At 37.6% G+C, this 22,244-nt stretch overlaps 1 protein-coding gene across 6 annotated transcripts in view; it reads right to left on the bottom strand.

Moving 5' to 3' along the window:
• CC2D2A (coiled-coil and C2 domain containing 2A) overlaps positions 1 to 22,244 on the bottom strand; it is a 133,406-nt gene that overhangs the window by 15,039 nt on the left and 96,123 nt on the right. For all 6 annotated transcript variants that reach the window (XM_073237816.1, XM_017670565.3, XM_073237820.1 and 3 more), the window contains 5 exons: positions 21,859 to 22,035; positions 17,437 to 17,640; positions 11,615 to 11,704; positions 9,741 to 9,854; positions 7,616 to 7,750 (listed from right to left, as the gene is read on the bottom strand). In XM_073237816.1, coding sequence (XP_073093917.1) covers positions 7,616 to 7,750; positions 9,741 to 9,854; positions 11,615 to 11,704; positions 17,437 to 17,640; positions 21,859 to 22,035 — 720 coding nt within the window. The remainder of the gene's footprint in view (positions 1 to 7,615; positions 7,751 to 9,740; positions 9,855 to 11,614; positions 11,705 to 17,436; positions 17,641 to 21,858; positions 22,036 to 22,244) is intronic.

The following is a 22,244-nucleotide window of genomic DNA, read 5'->3' on the forward strand; positions in this document are numbered from 1 at the left end:
CAGAGGAAACAGCAAATGCCAAGAGTGCTCGATGTGTCTGAGGATCAGCAAGGCAGACAGTGGGTTTAGGGGAGTGAACAAATTAGAACAAGTAGGAGGTGAGATCTGCAGAGGATGGGGGTGGGTAGGGTGGCTGTCAGATCATGGAAGCCTTGTGGACCATTTTAAATATTTAGGCTTTGATTCTAGAGTGATCTAGGAACCCACTGGAGTATTTTAAGCACAACAGTGACATAATTTGCCTTCTATTTTTTTATTAAGATATCACTGATAAACAATCTTATGAAGGTTTCACAAGGAAAACAATGTGGTTATTACATTCACCCTTATTATTGAGTCCCCCCCATACCCCATTGCAGTCACTTTCCATCAGTATAGCAAGATGCCAGAGTCCCTATTTGTCTTCTCTGAGCTACACTGTCTTCCCCATGCCACCCCCTACACTATATCTGCTGATTGTAATGCCCCTTATTTCCCTTCTCCCTCCCTCCCTTCCCACCTACCCTCCCCAGTCCCTTTCCCTTTGGTAACTGTTAGTCCATTCTTGGGTTCTATGAGTCTGCTGCTGTTTTGTTCCTTCAATTTTTGCTTTGTTCTCCACAAATGTGTGAAATCATTTGATACTTGTCTTTCTCTGCCTGGCTTATTTCACTGAGCATAATACCCTCTAGTTCCATCCATGTTGCAAATGGTAGGATTTGTTTTCTTCTTATGGCTGAATAGTATTCCATTGTGTATATGTACCACCTCTTCTTTATCCATTCATCTACTGATGGACACTTAGGTTGCTTCCATATCTTGGCTATTATAAATAGTGCTGCGATAAGCATAGGGATGCAAATATCTTTTTGAATCTGGGATCTTGTTTTCTTTGGGTAAATTCCTAGGAGTGGAATTCCTGGGTCAAATGGTATTTCTATTTTTAGTTTTTTGAGGATCTCCATACTGCTTTCCACAATGGTTGAACTAGTTTACATTCCCACCAGCAGTGTAGGAGAGTTCCCCTTTCTCTGCATCCTCGCCAGCATTTGTTGTTCCTAGTCTTTTCTATGTTGGCCATCCTAACTGGTGTGATGTGATATCTCATTGTGGTTTTAATATGCATTTCCCTCGTAATTAGCAATGTGGAACATCTTTTCATGTGCCTGTTGGCCATCTGAATGTCTTATTTGGAGAATTGTCTGTTCACATCCTCTGCCCATTTTTCAATAGGGTTATTTACTTTTTGGGTGTTGAAGTGTGTGAGTTCTTTATATATCTTGGATGTTAGCCACTTGTCAGATATGTCATTTACAAATATATTCACCCATACTGTAGAATGCCTTTTTGTTGTGCTGATAGTGTCCTTTGCTGTACAGAAGATTTTCAGCATGATGTAGTCCCATTTGTTCATTTTTTATTTTGTTTCTCTTGCCCAAGGAGATGCGTTCAGGAAAAAGTTGCTCATGTTTATATTGTAGTCTTCTAAGAGTTTTATGGTTTCACGATTTACATTCAGATCTTTGATCCATTTTGAATTTACTTTTGTGCATGGGGTTACACAATAATCCAATTTCATTCTCTTGCATGTAGCTGTCCAGTTTTGCCAACACCAGCTGTTGAAGAAGCTGTCATTTCCCCATTGTATATCCATGGCTCCTTGATCATATATTAATTGACCATATATGCTTGGGTTTATATCTGGGCTCTCTAGTCTTTTCCATTGGTCTATGGGTCTGTTCTTGTGCCAGTACCATTTTGTCTTGATTATTGTGGCTTTGTAGTAGAGCTTGAAGTCGGGGAGTGTAATCTCCCCCAGCTTTATTCTTCCTTCTCAGGATTGCTTTGGCTATTCAGGGTCTTTTGTGGTTACATATGAATTTTAGAACTATTTTCTCTAGTTCGTTGAAGAATGCTGTTGGTATTTTGATAGGGATTGCACTGAATCTGTAGATTGGTTTAGGCAGGATGGCCATTTTGACAATATTAATTCTTCCTATCCATGATCATGGGATGTGTTTCCATTTATTGGTATCTTCCTTAATTTCTTTCATGAGTGTCTTGTAGTTTTCAGAGTATAGGTCTTTCACTTCCTTGGAAAATACCTAGGTTTATTCCTAGGTATTTTATTCTTTTTGATGCAGTTCTGAATAGGATTGTTTTTTGGATATCTCTTTCTGCTAGTTCATCATTAGTGTATAGGAATGCAACAGATTTCTGTGTATTTTGTATCCTACAACTTTGCTGAATTCAGATATTAGATCTTGTAGTTTTGGAGTGGATTCTTTAGGTTTTGTTATGTACAATATTATGTCATCTGCAAACAGGGACAGTTTAACTTCTTCCTTGCGAATCTGGATGCCTTTTATTTCTTTGTGTTTTCTGATTGCCATGACTAGGATCTCCAGAACGATGTTGAATAAAAGTGGGGAAAGTAGGCATCCTTGTCTTGTCTTGTTCCAATCTTAAAGGAAAAGCTTTCAGCTTCTCGCTGTTAAGTATAATGTTGGCTGTGGGTTTGTCATATATGGTATTGTTGAGGTACTTGCCCTCTATACCCATTATGTTGAAGAGTTTTTATCATGAATGGATGTTGAATTTTGTTGAATGCTTTTTCAGCATGTATGAAGATGATCATGTGGTTTTTGTCCTTCTTTTTGTTGATGTGGTGGATGTTGTCGATGGATTTTCGAATGTTGTACTATCCTTGCATCCCTGGAATAAATCTTACTTGATCATGATGGATGATCTTTTTGATGTATTTTTGAATTTGGTTTGCTAATATTTTGTTGAGTGTTTTTGCATCTAGGTTCATCAGGGATATTGGTCTGTAATTTTCTTTTATGTGTTGTCTTTGCCTAGTTTTGGTATTAGAGTGATGGGTATTAGGTCTTCACTAAATGTTTGATAAAATTCAGCAGTGAAGTGATCTGGACCAGGTATTTTGTTCTTAGGTATTTTTTTAAATTACCAAATCAATTTCATTGAGTATTTTTGCATCTATGTTCATCAGGGATATGGTCTGTAATTTTCTTTTTTTGTGGTGTCTTTGCCTGGTTTTGGTGTTAGAGTCAGTCATGCTGGCCTCGTAGAATGAGTTTGGGAGTATTCCCTCCTCTTGTACTTTTTGGAAACCTTTAAGGAGGATGGGTATTAGGTCTTCATTAAATGTGATAAAAGTCAGCAGTGAAACCATATGGTCCAAGGGTTTTGTTCTTAGGTAGTGTTTTGATTAACAGTTCAATTTCATTGCTTGTAATTGGTCTATTCAGATTTTCTGTTTCTTCCTGGGTCAGCCTTGGAAGGTTGTATTTTTCTAGAAAGTTGTCCATTTCTTCTAGGTTATCCAATTTGTTAGCATATAATTTTTCATAGTATTCTCTCATAATTCTTTGTATTTCTGTGGTGTCTGTTGTTCAGTGCCTCTGTCTCCTTACTTATTTTCTGCCCAGTTGATCAGTCCTTTAGAGTGAGTGGTGTGTTGAAGTCTCCTAAAATGAATGCATTGCATTCTGTTTCCCCCTTTAATTCTGTTAGTATTTGTTTCACCTATGTAGGTGATCCTGTGTTTGGTACGTAGATATTTATAATAGTTATATCCTCTTGTTGGACTGACCCCTTTATTGTTATGTAGTGTCCTTCTTTGTCTCTTGTTACTTTCTTTGTTTTGAAGTCTATTTTGTCTGATACAAGTTCTGCAACTCCTGATTTTTTCTCCCTATTAATTGCATGAAATATCTTTTTCCATCCCTTTACTTTCAGTCTGTGTATGTCTTTGGGCTTGACGTGAGTCTCTTGTAGGCGGCATATAGATGGGTCTTGTTTTTTTATCCATTCAGTGACTCTGTGTCTTTTGATTGGTGTATTCATACCATTTACCTTTAGGGTGATTATTGATAGGTATGTACTTATTGCCATTGCCGGCTTTAGATTCGTTGTTACCAAAGGTTCAAGGGTGATTCCCTTACTAACAGTCTAATTTAACTCACTTAGTATGCTATTACAAACACAACCTGAAGTTTCTTTTTTTCCCTCCTTTTTCTTTCTCCTCCATTCTTTATATATTAGGTATCATATTCTGTACTTTTTGTCTATCCCTTGATTGACTTTGCAGGTAGTTGATTTGATTTTGCATCTGCTTTGTAATTAATTGTTCTACTTTCTTTACTGTGGTTTTATTTCCCCTGGTGACAACTATTTAGCCTTAGGAATACTTCCATCTATAGCAGTCCCTCCAAAATACACTGTAGAGGTGGTTTTGGGGAGTTAAATTCTCTCAGCTTTTGCTTATCTGAAAATTGTTTGATCCCTCCTTCAAATTTAAATGATAATCTTGCCAGGTAGAGTATTCTTGGTTCAAGGCCCTTCTGTTTCATTGCATTAAATACATCATGCCACCCCCTTCTGGCCTGTAAGGTTTCTGTTGGGAAGTCTGTTAATAGCCTTATGTGTTTTCCTTTGTATGTGTTTTCATTTTTTTTTCTCTCTCTAGCTGCTTTTGAAAGTCTGTCCTTGTTCTTGATCTTTGCCATTTAATTATTATATGTCTTGGTGTTGTCTTCCTTAGGTCCCTTGTATTGGGAGATCTGTGCACATCCATGGCCTGAAAGACTATCTCCTTCCCCAGATTGGGGAAGTTTTCAGCAATTACCTCCTCAAAGACACTTTCTATCTTTTCTCTCTCTTCTTCTGGTACCCCCTAAAATTCAAAAATTGTTCCATTTGGATTGGTCACACAGTTCTCTTAATATTCTTTCATTCATAGAGATCCTTTTTTCTCTCTGTGCCTCAGCTTTTTTATATTCCTCTTCTCTAATTTTTTTCCCATTTACTGTCTCTTCTACTACAACTAATCTGCTTTTAAATCCATCCATTGTATGTTTCATTTCAGATATGGAATTTCTTAATGATTGAATCTCCATCCTAAATTTGTCCCTGAGTTCTTGAATATTTTTCTGTACCTCCAGGAGCATGTTTTTGATTTTAATTTTTCTGGTGTTTGTGAGATTTTTGTTTGAACTAGGTTCCTTTGATGTTTCATATTTGTATGTGTGCCCTCTTGTGCCCAGAAGCTCTAGTCTTTGGAGCTGTTCAACCCCTGGAGTGATGTCGGGATTCACAGGGAAGTGGCTGGTGCCGTTTCGTGAGGTCTGTTCTGTTCTCCAGGTGTATGCAGTCTGGCGCAGCCCTCTTCCCTGTTGCTCTTTCAGGATTAGTTGTATTAACTATATTTTTGTATTATATGTGGTTTTGGGAGGACTTCTCTTGTCTCACCTCTCATGCCACCATCTGTAATCTCTCTTGGAATTTGCCTTCCATTTTAAGAGAAATATTCTTTGCTGTTTTGAGACTAGATGAGGTAGGGGCAAGAAATGAAGTCTCTAGTCAGGAGGCTGTTTTGAATAGTCCAGATGAGAGCTACAGTGGTGTGAATCAAAATGGTAGCAGTGAACATGGTGACCTGTTGTCAGATTCTGGATATATTAAGGTAAAGACAATGGGATTTGCTAATGGACTGGATGGGAGAGAAAGAGAGAGGAATCAAAGATGACTCCAAGGATTTTGCCTAAGTTTCTTGACTGATGGAGTTGCCTTTTATTGAGATCAGGAAAAGTACAAAAGGGAGATAGGAGTTTGAGTCTGGGCATATTTACTTTGGGATGTCTATTTGACATCTACATGAAGATGTTGAGTAGGCAGTTGAATATTTGTGTCTTTAGTTCCAGGAGCTAGGTGAGCTAGAAATACAAATTTGGGGGTCATCAGAATATCTGTATTTCTAGGGAGGAAGTATAGATAGAGAAAAAAGGGGTTTGATGAACTCTGATTTTTCAATTTGGAGAAATAATGAAAAAGCAGCAAAAGTAAGAGAAATAAGAGATCTTGGTACTTGGAATCCAAGTGAAGAAATTGTTTTAAGAAGTCAAGGTCTTTAAGAACCTGGGTAGGAAATGTACAGAAAAGTAGTGGGAAGTAGTGCTCGAAAAAAGTTAAGGGCAGATTACATAGGGTTTTGAAATTCAGGTTTGAGAAGTTTATTCTTAAATCTGTAGGCAGTGAAGTGCCCCTAATACTATTTGAGCCATAGAATGCTGAACGCTGAACATTCAGAAACTTAAATTAGGCAACCGTGTACCAAATAAAGGAATGGAGTGGGAGGCAGATTATTTAGTTGACTCTTTACAGTAATCCAGGGTGAGACAGTAATGGCATAACCTGGGAAACAGAATAGGAGAGTCTTTATGATTTGGTATCTGTGTTAATAGAATTGAAATAGGAGGAAGTAAGGGAGAGGGGAAATCAAGGACAATTCTGGGGTTTGAATCTAGGTGATTGGCATCCACATAAATAGGAAGCCAGGAGGAGATGATGATTTTGGAGGCAAAGGGGAAATGATGTGAGTTTTGGATGTGCCGAATTTACAATTTTGGTAAAGCACCTGGGTGTCTAGCAAACAGCTGCAACTTTAGGACCCAAAGAAGGATTCTGGGGCTACTGATAGAATTATGAACCTCTCTGCCAGGATAAAGAGCTACAATTAATAGTAATAGGTGTGGTCCTGCAAGAAATCTAAATATATAAGAATCTTCAGGAACATTTATTGTCAAGGGGTGAGAAGAGCCAGTGGAAGAAACCTAAGAAGCTACTGCAGAAAAATAAAACCCAAACAGAGCTTCATCAGTAAACCAAGGGGGGGGGGGCAAGTGTCTCCTCAGACGTGGGGCTCAGTCGTGTCATGTACCACAGAAAAGGAGAGGAGAGTGAGAAGTGAGAGTGATTTGCCCATTAGCAGGGCAGTGGTTGGCACTTCTCAGTTTCATTTCTGCAGTATGGTCAGGGAAGGGGAGCAAGATAGTGGGCTAAAGTCTGAGTTTATTGAAAATGTAGAAGCAGGGCGTATAATTGGTGTCTGAAGAACTTTGGAAGGAAAGGAAAGGGGCAGTGGTGGTTTAGGGTGTAGCTGGGTTGGGAAAAGCGTATTTTAGAACTGTTGGACTTCTGAGGGCATCAAGAGGTAGACAGAAGAGAGAACATAGGGGCAAGGTGGAGCAGTTAAGGGACCAAGTCTTGGAGTAGAAGCGGAAACGCAAACTTGGCTGGAAAAGGGAGAGATTCGGCAAAAGAGTAAAGGAGAAGGCTGTTGATCCAAAGGTAGAGGGCGGCCGAGGTTTCGGGGGACCGTCGTCCCCCTTATTGGCGGCTTTGTTTCTGGGATTTCAGTTAGGAAGCAGCAGGAGGAAGAGAGGATGGAACTGAACGAAAGAAACTCAGTCTTCTCAGGTGATAAATTTGCCTCCTTTAGCTCCCAAAATGTGAATTAGGCATTATAAATGCTATTTTGGAAGAGAAAATTGAGGACGGAGCCAGGACACAAACCCAGGTCCTTGGAATCTAAATCCTATATTCTTTCTTCAATGTCATTCTGCTTCTCTGCAGATCAAGTGACTAATTGAATGAAAAGTTCTTATTTAGGACAGTTCTACCACTGTGCTTGACACTACATTTCTTTAATTGGTATCTCTATATGTTTACATTCAGTTTTTTGATACATAAAATATTATTTAAATCAGTAGGCCAATTTGAAAAAAAAGAAAGCAAGAGTCAACCATGTTTAAGAGGAAATGGTAGTACTTACATTATCAGGACCTATTAAACAGCCCACACTTTTTAAGGGGCAGAATGCATCAAATTGTCCATAAAAATGTCCACTGCAGGGATTCCAAATTAAATAGTGACTTTGCTCCTGAGTTAGCACATAGGCAGTTGGACCCTGAAGGAAAACATACATTAAAACAGTTTCTAACTATTTGTTAAGGTCAAAGGTAGTTTGCACAGACAATTCATTATATTAGTTCTACCCCTAATTTATTTCTCTTTTCATTTTTTTATTGAAGTATTTTTATAAGATATACAATATAAGATATACAATCTTATATTGGTTTCAAGTCTATGACAGTTGTTCCACAGTTACCCATATTATTAAATCATCACCCCCACTAGTGCAGTTACTATCTGTCAGCATAGGAATATGTTACAGAATCACTGGCTATATCCATGCTGTACTACCATCCTTGTGACCAACTTACATTATGATTGAGAATTTTTGTGCCCCTTTATTCCTCTCAACCTCCCCACCCACCTGCTGGAGTAACTACCTCCCATGGTAACCACCAATCACTTCTCAGTGTCTGTAAGTCTACTTTTATTTTGTTCACTTTATTTTATTTTGTTTTTATATTCAAAAATAAATGAAATCATATGGTATTTGTCTTTCTCCACATGGTTTATTTCATTGAGCATAATACCCTCTAGTTTGGACCCCTAATATCTAAAATCCGTGGCTAAAGGTGAAAATTAGTTTGAAGTGTGAGATTACACCAGATTTAAGAAATAAAATTTTTCTTTTTGCGAAATTCTTGATCTGCTACTAGTGCAATGTAGTGACCAAATAGGGACAGAAGTCATGTTACTTCCCCAAATATCTTAAGATTGATTGATGAATTATTAATGGAAATAAGTAGTCACTGCATTGAATTTTCAGGAAGTAAGATGGCCTTCTGTGTATTTAGAAGGCTGACTATATCTGGACACTACTTCTATTTCTAATACAGTATCTAATATTTGATATACATTTATAATTATGGGACACATAGATGTTTTGAAAGGATACATACCAAACTGTTAACAGCGAATACACCTGAACCCGAGGTTGGAGACTGACTTGAGACTTTAACTTTTTACCATAATATTTAGGTATTATTGGATCCTTTTTTTTTTTTTACTGCAAGAATTTGTTAATTTATTGCTCATGTATAATTTCATTTGATGTTCACCATAGCTTCTGGGGAAGGCAGGACACAAATTATTATCCCAGTTTCCTTATAAAGCTCAGAGTTGTGAAGTGACCTAGAGTCATACAGCTCATGAGGAATGGGCAGATACTTGAACCCAGGCCTTGTGACCTCCTAGCCCAACGGTCTTTCCCTTGTACCAGGCTATCTGGGAGATAATGATGGAGAATGAATTTAGATTCAGATATGATACTACCTGCCTAGTAGCAACCCCTGCTATCTAATTTCCAAGATTCCTAGAGCTTCCTGGCCTCCTTTTGAAAGACTCTTTGGATGAGCTGCTTCAATCCATGTAGATTTTCTAAACTTGTACCCAAAATTGCCCTAATATGTCCAGAATTTAGGGATATTTGCTGTGGGCTTCAGCAACAAATTTTAAGTGTCACTATCTCCAGTCTAATAAAAATAACAGTGATAATATAAAAATAGAGCTGCTCAGAGTCTTAGCTACTGTGGTTATCTGCTTTGTTCCCCTTTGTCTGCTGGCTTAGTATCAGATGCCTGTAGCAGTAGGCAGGAAAGGAGAAATCTATAACCTTGCCACACTTCATCGCATCCCCTTTACTCCATAGCCTGAATAACACAAGATCACTAAGGGAATCAGAATTCATAGTAACATGGGCAGGACAGGGCTTATACTAAAGGGACTGATCTAGGCAGAAGCTTTGGGTGGTAAAGGGTTCAGATTTGCCAAAAACCAATGTCAAGCATTGTGTAAGGCCCGAGTACCACCCAAAGCCAGTTCATGCCTTATCACTGGCTCTCTCTGTGTATTATGAAATCTCTGGGAACCTTCCTTGCAACTCAAAAGATCGCTATGAAAATTAAGTCCTGTCCATGATCTGGAACATAATATGACCATATTAGACAACTACACCTCGCTGTTAGAGCCAGTCTGCGTGGTCTTACCTCAGGAATAGCACTGCCCATCAGGAGCCAGGCCTTCTTACCCAGGGAGAGAAAATAATTACATAGTAAGACTGCATGCTCTTCTTCGTCTCCAGCCAGGAGATCAAGGAATTGCTGATGAAAAAAACAATGATGTTGCATTGACTGACTGCTCTATTCTGGTATTGGCTGTACAGGATTTTTAAAAAGTCATTGTTAAAATTAGTGCCTTAAAGTATAAGACCTGGTCTTAAAGTCTTTTTGCAAAGTTTGGTACTGGACACTAAAAAACCAAGACACTTTTAATGGACACAGTGTGTCCTCTGACACTGAGGATACAGATTTCTAGAATCAGTTAACATTGTGGGGTGGGGAAGACAAATTTCAAAGTTATTTTCATTTTGAATTTATATATGGTAGCTCACAGGTGCTGAACAGTCTTTTTAAAGACTATTTTTAAGAGCAGTTATATCTTCACAGCAAAGTTGGGAGGAAGGTACAGAGATTTCCCATATATCCCCTACCCTCACATGTGCACAGTCTCCCCATTTTAAGCCCCCAACAGAGCAACAGAGTGGTACATTTGTTACAATTGATAAATCTACAGTGACATCTCATAATTACCAAAGTCCACCGTGTATGTTAGGGTTCACTCTGGGTGTTGTACATTCTATGGCTTTTGACAATAATAACACATATTCATCATGATTGTATCATTATTTTCACTGCCCTGAAAATTATTGGTCCTCTGCCTAGTCATATCACCCCCCTGGCCTGCCCCCACATTGTTCTAAGCACATTGCTTGCATTAACTCACTTAATCCTAGGACAAACCTTTGAGGGAGCTACTCTTCTCATTTTACAGAAGAAGAAGAGAGGGGAGATGATATGTAGGAAGTGGTTAAGCCAGCACATGAACTCTTTGTGTATCTTCTTATAGATCTCTTGAGGTAGTGGAAATGATATGTCTAACATTTTCAATATTGCATCTTTCGATGTGTATCTTTGAAATGTTCTCATGAGTTCTTTTTTTTTCTTTGCACATCCTTACTTTCTGGTATAACAAGACTTTCTAGGACCGTCTTATATTTTCTCTAGACTAGTCCTGAAGCAGCCATTCTCCAGGGAGTCCTGCTTCCTTTTAGAGGCAATAGTATTTGGAAACCAAGAGCAGGGCTTCATTGTAGTTGTAACTCATATTTCTGTAATTTCTAAGGAAAGGAGGTTGAACAAAAAATTTAAAGTGTACTTAAATTTCTTTGGTTTTGAGACAGCCTTCAAAGGGAGTTGTGTAGTAAAGTTTCATTTTATGCAAGCAGTACAACATGAGATCCAGACGTAGAATGTATACCAGTGATAAGATGTTTGTTTCAAATGACCTAAGATCCATTTGGAAATTATGTAGCATACATAGATTAAATTCCAGAAGGACAGCAGCTATGTTTATTTTGCTCATAGCAAGAGCATAGTTCAGTGCCTGATATGTGGTAGGTGACTGAGAAATACAAGCTGAATCAATAATGACATGGCCTACGTTAAGGAGCCCATGAATTAAGGAATATACATTTTTCAATGTAACAAAGTATAATTTTGATTTTTTTAATGACTAAAAGTGGGATATTGTTAAGATAGGGATGATAAATCAACATTTAGACATCTGAAGTGATTATATTCTATGTGCAAATAATTAATTTTTTCATAACTTCTGAACTTCAGGCAAACTGAACCAGAAAGAAAAAAATATTTCAGAATTTAGCTTATTCTGGTAAACAGATGACCAAGTAGGTTTTTATAATGACTAATGAATGTTGCAATTTAAAATTAGCCAAGCTATTTAGCTCATATTCAATGAGGTAAGCACACAAACTAGTAGATCTGAGAGGTACAATACTTACATCTGATGTGCTCCACAGGTCACAGATGCCACTAAAGGAAACTGTGTCAGGCAAGAAAGGTATCAGTGACACATATCGAGCCACCAGCTCCTGTTAAACAAAACTAGTTTTAAAAAATAATTTCTAATAAAATTGAAAGCTGGATCCTCTACCTCATTTCTTGCAAGAATATACATGACAAACATGTACAAAATGAAACAAATTCTCACCAAGTGCTAAGTTTTGTATTGATATTTATCATTTGATCTTCTCCAAACATTCTATTAGGAAGGTCATGGTTATTATCCATGAAGAATATCCATTCTTTTACAGATGAAGAAACTGACTCCTGTGTATCTTTGAAATGTTCTCATGGGCTTTTTTTTTTTTCTTTGCACATCCTTACTTTCTGGTATAAGAAGACTTTCTAGGACCATCTTATATTTTCTCTAGACTAGTCCTGAAGCAGCCATTCTCCAGGGAGTCCTGCTTCCTTTTAGAGGCAATAATATTTAGAAACCAAGAGCAGGGCTTCATTGTAGTTGTAACTCATATTTCTGTAATTTCTAAGGAAAGGAGGTTGAACATCCTTTCATATGATTACTGGCCTTTCATGTTTCCATGCCTGTGAATTCCCGTTTAGGTGTTTTGTACATTTTATTATTGATTTGTAGGGTTTTCTTTATATATTCTGGTTACTATCCCTTTGCTTATAATATATGTTGTAAACATCCTTTCCTGATTTTTGGCATGTTATTTCATTTCCTTCATGGTATCTTTGGATAAACCCAATTTAACAGTTTTAATGTGTTCAAATTTATTGTTCTTTTTCTTTTATTGCTTGTGTTTTTTTTCTCTTTTAATTAAAGTATAGTTGATACACAATCTTATATTAGTTTCAAGTATACAACACACTGGTTCAACAGTTACCCATATTACTAAATCCTCACCCCCATTAGTTACTATCTGTCAACATAGGAAGATGTTACAGAATCATTGGCTCTATTTTCCATGCTGTACTACCAGCCCTGTGACCAATTTATATTATGACTGAGAATTTTTGGGCCCCTTTATCCCCTTCATGCTCCCCACCCACCCATTCCAACCCCTCCCCCATGGTAACCACCAGTCATTTCTCAGTGTCTTTAAGTCTACTGCTATTTTGTTCATTTTGTTTTGTTTTGTTTTTAGATGCCACATATAAGTGAAATCATAAGGTATTTGTTTTTCTCTGTCTGGCTTATTTCAGTTAGCATAATACCCTCTAGATCCATCCATATTGTTACAAATGGCAGGATTTTGGAGTTTTTTATGGCTGAATAATACTCCATTGTGTATATGTACCACATTTTCTTTATCCATTCATTTATTGGTGGACACTTAGGTTGTTTCCATAACTTGGCTATTGTAAATAATGTGGCAATAAACAAAGGGGTGCATATATCTTTTTGAATCAGGGATTTTGTTTTCTTTGGGTAAATTCCTGGAAGTGGAATTACTGGGTTGAATGGTATTTCTATATTTAGTTTTTTGAGGAATCTCCATACTGCTTTCCACAGTGGTTATACCAATTTATATTCCCACTAACAGTGTAGGAGGGTTCTCCTCTCTTCTCATCCTTACCCGCATTTGTTTTCTTGCCTTTTGGGTGTTGGCCATCCTACCTTGTGTGAGGTGTTATCTCACTCTGGTTTTGATTTGCATTTCCCTGATGATTAGCAATACATATTTGGAGCATCTTTTCATTTGCCTGTTGGCCATCTGTATTTCTTCTTTGGAAAAAAGTCTACTCAGGTCCTCCACCCATTTTTTAATCAGGTTGTTTCTTTGCTTTTGTGTCATGTGAGTACTTTATATATTTTGGATATATATATATATATATAAAGTGTATATATATATTATTATTATATATATATCATATATATTATATAAAATATATGTAATATATATATTATATATAAAAATATATATATTATATATTTCCCCTTATCAGATAAATCATTTATGAATATATTCTCCCATACTATAGATTGCCTTCTTTGTTCTGCTGATGGTATCCTTTGCTGTACAGAAACTTTTTAGTTTGATGTAGTCCCACTTGTTCATTTTTTAATTTTTTTTCATTTGCCCAGGGAGATATGTACAGAAAAAAATTGCTCATACTTATGTCCAAGAGATTTTTGTTTATGTTTTCTTCTAGGAGTTTTATGGTTTGATGTCTTATATTTAGGTCTTTGATCCATTTCAAGTTTACATTTGTGGATGGAGTTAGACAGAATCCAGTTTCATTCTCTTGCATGTAGCTGTCCAGTTTTTCCAACACCAGTTATTGAAGAGGCTGTCTTTTCCCCATTGTATATTCATGGCTCCTTTATCATACATTAATAGACCATACGTGTGTGGGTTTATATATCTGGGTTCTCTATTCTGTTCCATTGATTTATGTATCTCTTCTTGTGTCAGTATCATACTGTTTTGATTACTGTAACTTTGTAGTATAGCTTGAAGTCAGGGAACATAAAACCCCCAGCTTTGTTCATTCTCAACATTGTGTTGGATCTTTGGGAGTCTTTTGTGGGTTGTGCTTTTTTTCTATCTTGTTTAAGAAATTCTTCCTATCTCAGGTCATAAAGACAAAAATACCTTTTATATTTAAGTCATCAATCTTTCTGCAATTGAATGGTGTTGAATAGAAATCTATTTTTATTTTTTCCATGTGTAAAATCAATGATCCCAGTACAATTTATGTAATAGTTGATCTTTTCTTAATACTAATCTCCAATTCCAGCTTTGCCATATATCAAGTTTGAGTGGGTCATATTTAAGTGGATCTATTCTGTGCTTTTCATTTTCTTCCATTTTTTTTCTTTGTTACCTGTGTGTCAATACCATTTTACCTTAATCACTGTGGCCTCTTAGGTAGTCTGGACATATGGTATGGCAAAATTTCCCACTGAGTTCTTATTTTTCAGAATTGCTTTGGCTATTTTTGGCCCTTTGAGCTGCCATATATATATATATTAAAAACCAGCTTGTCAATTTCTACAAAAAACTGCCTGATATCTAGCTTGGTCAGTCTTTGTCTCTTAACTGGATAGTTTAGTCCCTTCACTTTGTGATTATTGGTAAATTATTTGTACTATTTCTACTACCTTATTCTGGACTTCTTATTTTTCACATTTCTGTGTTTCTCCTTTTCTCCTTGCCACTCTCTTTACCCCATTTCATAATTTTTATCTTCTAGTTTGGAAGGTATACTCACTTTTTAAAATCCTTTTAAGTGTTTAATCTAGACATTTCAGCAGGAATATTTAACTTAAACTCTGAAGTTAATAACTATCTTTGACCTCATCTTGGAAAATATGAGAACATTTAGATACTCTGATCAATCCTATCCTGACATAAATGCATTTTTTTTCAGGATTTTTGTTTTGTCCTGATATTTCACCCACATTGCCATTATCATTGCTTTGAAGATAATGCTTGTTTCGATTTACGTACTTAAATGTCCTATTTTCTTTACCTATCATTATGTGGTGCAGCTAGGATTTTCTGAGAGCCATCTCTTTGAAGTGTATTTTTTAGAAATTCCTTACATGAGATTTTTTTTGGTTGTAAATACTTCTAATATTTGTGTGAAAGATAATTTCACTGGATCTAAATCACTAGCTTGATGGCTATTTTCTTTCTGCCTTTTGAAGATATTATTCCTTTTCTGGCTTTTCATTTGTGCAGTTGAAAAGTCTATCAGTCTAATCACTGTTCTTTTGTAGATAATCTTTTTCTTTGTACTTCTCTATGACAAGCCTAGGTGTCATCTTATTTATCTTGCTTTCAATTCATCTTATTTCTCTTGTGTCACATTCATTGGGCTTTTTGAATCAGAGGAATATTGTCTTTCATCAAATCCTGAAAATTCTTAACTCTGAATATTGCTTTTCTCCTTTTATACAGTTTGATGCTCCTCCCTCCATCCTCATGTCTCTTGATCATTCCTTTATATCACTCATTTCTTTCTATCACAGTGTTATATTACGACTGATTCTTTTGCATGTATATCCCAGCTCACTACTTCCGTGTTTAACTGTATGTAGCTTAAGTCTGTGAAACTGTATTTAATTTTTTTTGTTCAAACTGTTCAGTTTCTAGCTTTAACTGTTCTGTTATTTCTACAAGTACTTTTAACAGTCTGCCTGTCAATTCTGATAGTCTGCTGTTCTTCTGTTACATTTTCAATTCCCTAGATTTCTTGGACTTACTAAACATGTTTATTTTATATTCTGAGTCTGATAATTCTAGTATCTGCAAGCCTCTGTGGCCCAGTTCTGCAGTTTCTTGTTTCTCTAACTCTTACCTTCCTTGCGGGGACTTAGTTCTTCATGGATGGTCTTTTATCTGCTCCTGTTGCTGGGAATTTTGTTTTTGTTTTGAGGCTGAGTTTGAAGGGCTTTCTCCCAGAAGGATTTGTGTTTGCTTCTATAAGGATTTAGGAGCATTACCGACAGGGAACACTTTACCCCATTTTGCGGTTGAAGTTGCTTGGGTCATCCAGGTATATAAATTCCAGTCCCAGAAGTGAATAGATACAGCTTAATGACTAGGAATTCTCGGGGCAGACTTTGATTTTTTTCTCTTCCATTCAGAGTCAAGGCTGAGACAGGCAGGATTCCTTCTGCAAAGCAGGTATTCCTAGTTTGCCCACCAAAGACGTTACCCTCCCAGAGTCCCCGTCTGTACCTGAGCCTCCACTCCAGCAGCCCCTGGCCCACTGGGACCCAGCTCTAGGCTTCCAGAATGACTGGACTGCCTCGGAGCACACACTGTTTCAAGCCCTCATCCTGTGGAATCTTGCTTTCCTGTTCCCTGTTTCAGGGTTGCCCTCAGACCTTATTTCTGCTTCAGCTGTGATTTCTAAAATGTTTGTAAATATATTTATCACTCAGAAGCATTCTCTCCCGGGAGACATTTTCTGCATATCTGTTGTGCTAGAGAAAATGGAAATCCCCATTATCATTTTTAATAAAAATCAACTGATAAAAAAGCAAGTGAAATGTGGAACATGAGGCTATTTTGTTTATTGTTTTTGGATATGTCTATATCTTCAAGTAGATATCACCCTGTTCCTAAGTTACTATATTAATGACTTATAAGCAGCAATCACTTCCTATACTATCCACCCTCCAAAGACAGTTATGGTTACAATATTCACTTAAGAAAAGCCTGTTTAACATGCACACGGCTTCTGTTCATGTGAGGTTGAGGGGGGTATGGTGCTCTGCAGCCAGAGGATGGTGCATGTGTACCTAATGGGTGTGCTTTGGGGTGATGGCCTACATGCTACACATACTTAAATCCTGGAAACAATTTTCGCTTAATTTCAATCAGTGGTGCTTACAGCATTAAGTATATAATACTGAACAGTTCACTTGGTATAGTAGGAAGTGCATGGGTTTTGAAGTCAGAGGTCTAGGTTCGAGTTCAAATCCTAGCAAAGTTACTGAGAATACGTAGTGGAAACGTGTTTATGTAAGACACTGTGAAAATATAGAGTGTCTTCCAAATGTTAATTTTTCAACATCCAATATAGAGCCTGGGACACAGTAAGCACGCAGTAATTGTCCACTGAAAGAATGAATTAAGGACATTACCTTCTCTGGTACCATCAGATTTCCCTACAGAGAGTAAGCTTCAAGGTAGTAAAAGGTTTTTTTAAATCATTACTTTAATCACCAATGATCTTGATGTAGTTACTGTCTTAAGTGCTATGAAACATGGTAAGAGGACAATATATTGACATTTTGAAACCATTCTACCACCAACCCTGATTGGCCCTGAATACTTACTGCTGTTGCCTGTGGGTTGCTGGGATAGGCACTCAGGAGCTCCTGGGGGGGGTTTAAAGGCTTGAGATAACGGGTGATAAAGACGGTTTTCCCACTTATGTCAATCACTGTTGTAACACACTGACGATTTGGAAACTTTAAGGCACATTCAGCTTGAAACTTCTGTGTTTCTTGAAGCAATTTCTCATCTTCCTGAGAATCAAACTTCAAAAAGAAAGACACTGTGGAGTTTCCATATGATTACAGGAATCACAGTTGAACTTTCAGATCCCATAGTCCACCTGAACTAAGCGGGTGTTTCAGGAAGTATGATCACTGACCCCTTACTAAATTGTCATGTCCTGGTATCCCTGAAGCTTTACTTATATTTATTATCTAAAAATTAGATGGATTCATTAAATACTTAAGATATGTCAACAGGTGAGCAGCCATGTCGAGACTATTGGATTAAAAAAACAACCTATAATAATTAGACTGTGATGTACTAATTCTGGATAGTGAGATCAACTAACAGTTTTATGTGTACTTTGATGTTGGCTTTAGAGGGAGAGCAGCTCAGAAGTCTAACATCTCAAATGTAAAGCTTAAACAACTCAAATTAAAAACAAATTTACAAATATATATGGATGTGTTTAAAAGTTTAAACTCATAATCAGTGTACTAATCAACAGTAATGATTTCAGGGAAAAAGGAAGCAGATCTAGAAAGGTCAAGTGTAAAATAGTTATTTTGCATGATTCTCTGATCCAAGATGAGATATTTACTAATTCCTAGACTTTTAAAGTGACTCAAAACAGATAAAACAGGACAAATTTCAGTTGCTTTTAGATAGATGTTGTCATTTTTCCCCTTCAAGCTATTACTAAAAACTTACACAAGAAAAGCAGGTAATCTAAATGTCTGGATAAGATTTTTGTTGCTTAGTATAAAAATATATGTATGGTTGCTTACATTTCAAAGGATTTCAAGACAAAATTTTATGAGGAAAATTAATTTTTAAGTATCATTTAGATTCTAGGCAGTGCTTGAAAGTTTTGTTCTGTTTTGTTTTGTGTTTTGTTCTGGTTTTGAGGCAGTAAATGCGTCCGGCTACCCACTCTTGCTCTGCTTTATTTTTTTAGCATTTAAAACTGCTGATGTGACATATTTGTTGACTTTGTCTCCCCCATAGAGTGAGATTCCTGAAGTCAGGGATTTTGTTTTGATCTTGTTTTTTATCTCCAGTATGGAAAATATTACCTGGCACTTGGTAAGTGCTTAACAGATATTGTTGAGTGAGTGAATGAGTGCACAGAAAACATTCCGTTACTTTTTTATGACTTCAAATAGAATCGAAAATATCCTAGTTGTTCTTGACTTCTCTTATTTTAGAGCTGGCCTTTGTTGGTTCCTTTCTAATTTGGTTGCTGTACTGTGAGAAATTGGGCTAGAAGCTGCGGGGCTTAGGTAGAATGCCGGCATCTCCAAAAACCTCATGTATATCCTTATGGGATGTCCCCGACATCCCAGTTTTGGCAGCATCATCATCATTTGTTATAACCACCTACCACTCAACATAGTGCCAAGACATGCAGCTACCCAACAGGTGTTTTGATGAAGACATGAATAAATGAAAAAGGTGAGCTTATAAAGACTTTGGTATGGGTGTGTCACAGACTCTTAGGGTAGATGTATCAAGCCAGAAGTAGTTGTGATTTTAGGAAGATGGAGAATGATGAAACAAGCGTGGTGTGAAAAAAAGCACCCAGTTGAATCCATCCCTGTTTCTTTTAAACTCATTCATCCAACTAGTTGGAACATGTTTGCTGTGACCTAGCAAAAGGTTCCAGGCACTCTGGATAAATGAGCATGAAACAGTCCCCTCAAGGAACTTCTAGTCTAGAGGAGAGCATTAATAAGCAATCAGGTGCTTGAAATACTTGACCAGTGATTCTCTGGGGGCAGACACAGGGTGCTGTGGGAGTATTTAAGGGAGGCAGCTATAGGCATTTTCCAGAGTGAACAATGACAGTCTTGACTTAGTACCGACTATTAGCCTTCCAAGTTGAAAAAAGTGCACCTGAAACTTGCTGCCACTTCGACTTGGATGTTCTGTTGTGTATTGGCTATGTAACTAGTATTCTTGAGAGCAGAGCCATGTTTGAATCATTCTGTGCTCCTCTCTGCACCGAGCATGCACAAGGTAAGCATGTAATAGGGGTCTGTTAATGGTCATTAATTTGTTTAGGCTACTAGGATGCCATCACACGTACATCAGGGCCCATAAAGTGGCAGGGGACAAAAGCAGCTAATTAAAGCCTAATAGCTATTGGCTGATGAATGAGAAAACATTATACCTTTTAAAGCATGTCACTCATCTATCAGATGCAAGAAAGAAAAAAAATGAGAGGAAGACTTTGTTAATATAAATAGTCTTTTTTTTAAAAAAACTTGTTTTTACCAAGACATATAAAGTGGGGTATGAGTTTCAGGAATTGCTACTGATTTTTAAGAAAATCCTAGGAGTAAGTTCCTTTAAAAAATCACATGGAATCACCCCAATCATATGGGATGATGGTAGAGGAGAGACTCTTAATCTACTAACTCAGTAAGTTGCTGTAAGTGGAAAACAGTGTCAAGTTGTGGTCTTCTCTCTTATTTCAGGGAGGGAACTTTTTCCTGAGTAATCTGCAGGGGTATCATTGAGTGGTATTTTCTGCTACTGTACTTAGAACGTCAGGTTCCTGTTAGGCCAAGTGGCTTCCTACCGAGTGGCAATGAATTTGCCTGCCAGGGGGTTTTCTTAGGCCCTCATTTTAGAAGTCTAAGAGAAATGCTTCACACAGCCACAACGGGGCAGTGAAACACCACCAAAGGCAGCAGCAGACAGCCTCCTTTCCTGGCTTTGGGCAAGGAAGGCTGCCGGGCTTGGGGGGTGGTTTCAGAGCCCCGGAAGCCTCTTAAAAGTCCAGTGGGAGGTCAGTGCCAGGGAAGTACACCAAGTGCTAAGGAGTCTCTGGTTTTCGTCTTCCAGGCAGCCACAGAGGGCTTTCACATGTTTTGGAAGCTCACCTCCAGATGGAGTATTTTTCCTTCTGTTAAGAATACACAGAAATAGAAAAATCTTCTTTTGTCTGTGAGCATTTTTCTGCATAAACCTGCTTGCTGGCTTTCTCTTGAGTTTATACATGAAGAAAAAATTCAGAATAGATTTCCCTTTCTAGAAATATTTTGAAATGCAAATATATTCTAACCTGTTTTCTAGAGAAGATACTTGTCACAGCTTTAGTGACAATGGCTAGCAGGTAAGATTAGTTTGAAGTTTAGTAGATTTATTTTTCCAATTATTCTTTGCTAAGCAGAAATAGTGATAGTATTTTTCTCTGTAATACTGTAACACTGATTGTGCTCATTTTTTCATCCCCCATTTGAGACTTAATTTCAACAGATAAAGTAGAGTCAACATATTAATCTAGTCTAGCTTAGTAGGTAACAACTGGGTTTATACATGAATATAAACTCTGTAGAATTTTTATCTGTTTTTCTAGGTTGCTGTATCACCAGTGAATAAAAAGTGCCTATTGTGTAGAAGGTGCCAGGTAAATATATATTGATTTTGAGGTAGATAGACATTTAATTGTTTGATCTGCCATACTGCCTGGGTGAACTTGGTGAGTTAAGCATCGTTTTCTGTCTGGAATGGAGACCCGTCATACAGGACTGCTGTGAGCATTAAAGGGGAGAACACATGTCAAATGTCTGACCTCGTGCTGAGGGTAAAAAGAGATCATGATCAATACTTTCTCCCTAAACCAGTGAGGGCAGGATGCATCAGTGCTACAGGAGCATGGTTACGCTAAGAAAGTACCCCCCAACTAGGAAGGCTGGGAAACAGTCACTAACAAATGTAAGTTCTGGAAACTCTTTTTATAAAGCTGTTAAAAAATAGAGTGCTTGTGCCTATATTTATCTGTTCACTCCAAAGGCACTGAAATGGAATGAGGTGACCCCTGAAGGTCACATAGCCTCACAGTCCTTTGAGGCAATTCAACATGCAGCGCAAACAAGGATGTGAGGTCAGACGTGGGATGTATTTCAGCATGCTTGCCAATAAATGTCAAGCTGAAAGAGCAATCTGTTTTCTAGTTTGTCATATTTCATTTTCTCCCATTGAGAAAATTCTTCTAAAAGTGGAGCTTATTTATATTTGTCTTATTTTGCCTAAAAGTTTCATTTGCTGAGTGACTTAATTATTGGCTCAATGGAGGGTCAAAACCACAATTTTCACCTGCATTCTGTCCAAAGTGAAAGAGGAAGAAATGGATTCTGAAGTAAGGAGGCGCCGCTTGTGCCTTGCATGCAAGTTTATAAAACTAGCCTAGCAAGTGTTTCTGATGCTCTGTCAACTTCAGACACGCGATTCCAAGGTGTAAGCAGAGTTACCTTTTGTCGCACTGACTCCCCGGGAGCCAGCTGAGGCTCCATGGTGATGAACAGGGTCAGGTAGGAGCCATCACTCAGGCCTCGGACAGAGTCAGGTCCCCTCTCAGTGGTCACACTTTGCTCCTTACTGTAGCCCAGAAGAACTGGGGGAATATCTATTTTAAATGTTCCCTCAATCTGTGAAGAAAATACAACTTGTAAGCAACCTGGTGGTTTTCCAATAGAAGTTCAAAGACAGGTGCCAGCTCCCCATGGTCTGATGATTTCAATAAAAACTGCTCGGACTGGCATTCACGGTGTACCCCATCTCTCAAGGCTTGTCTCTCAAGCTCTCACAGAAAGGGCACTCTATTTCCCTGCCCTGTCTTGGTTCAGCAGAGCGAGTC

Source organism: Manis javanica, chromosome 5 (assembly GCF_040802235.1).
Source record: "Manis javanica isolate MJ-LG chromosome 5, MJ_LKY, whole genome shotgun sequence".
NCBI classification, from domain to species: domain Eukaryota; kingdom Metazoa; phylum Chordata; class Mammalia; order Pholidota; family Manidae; genus Manis; species Manis javanica.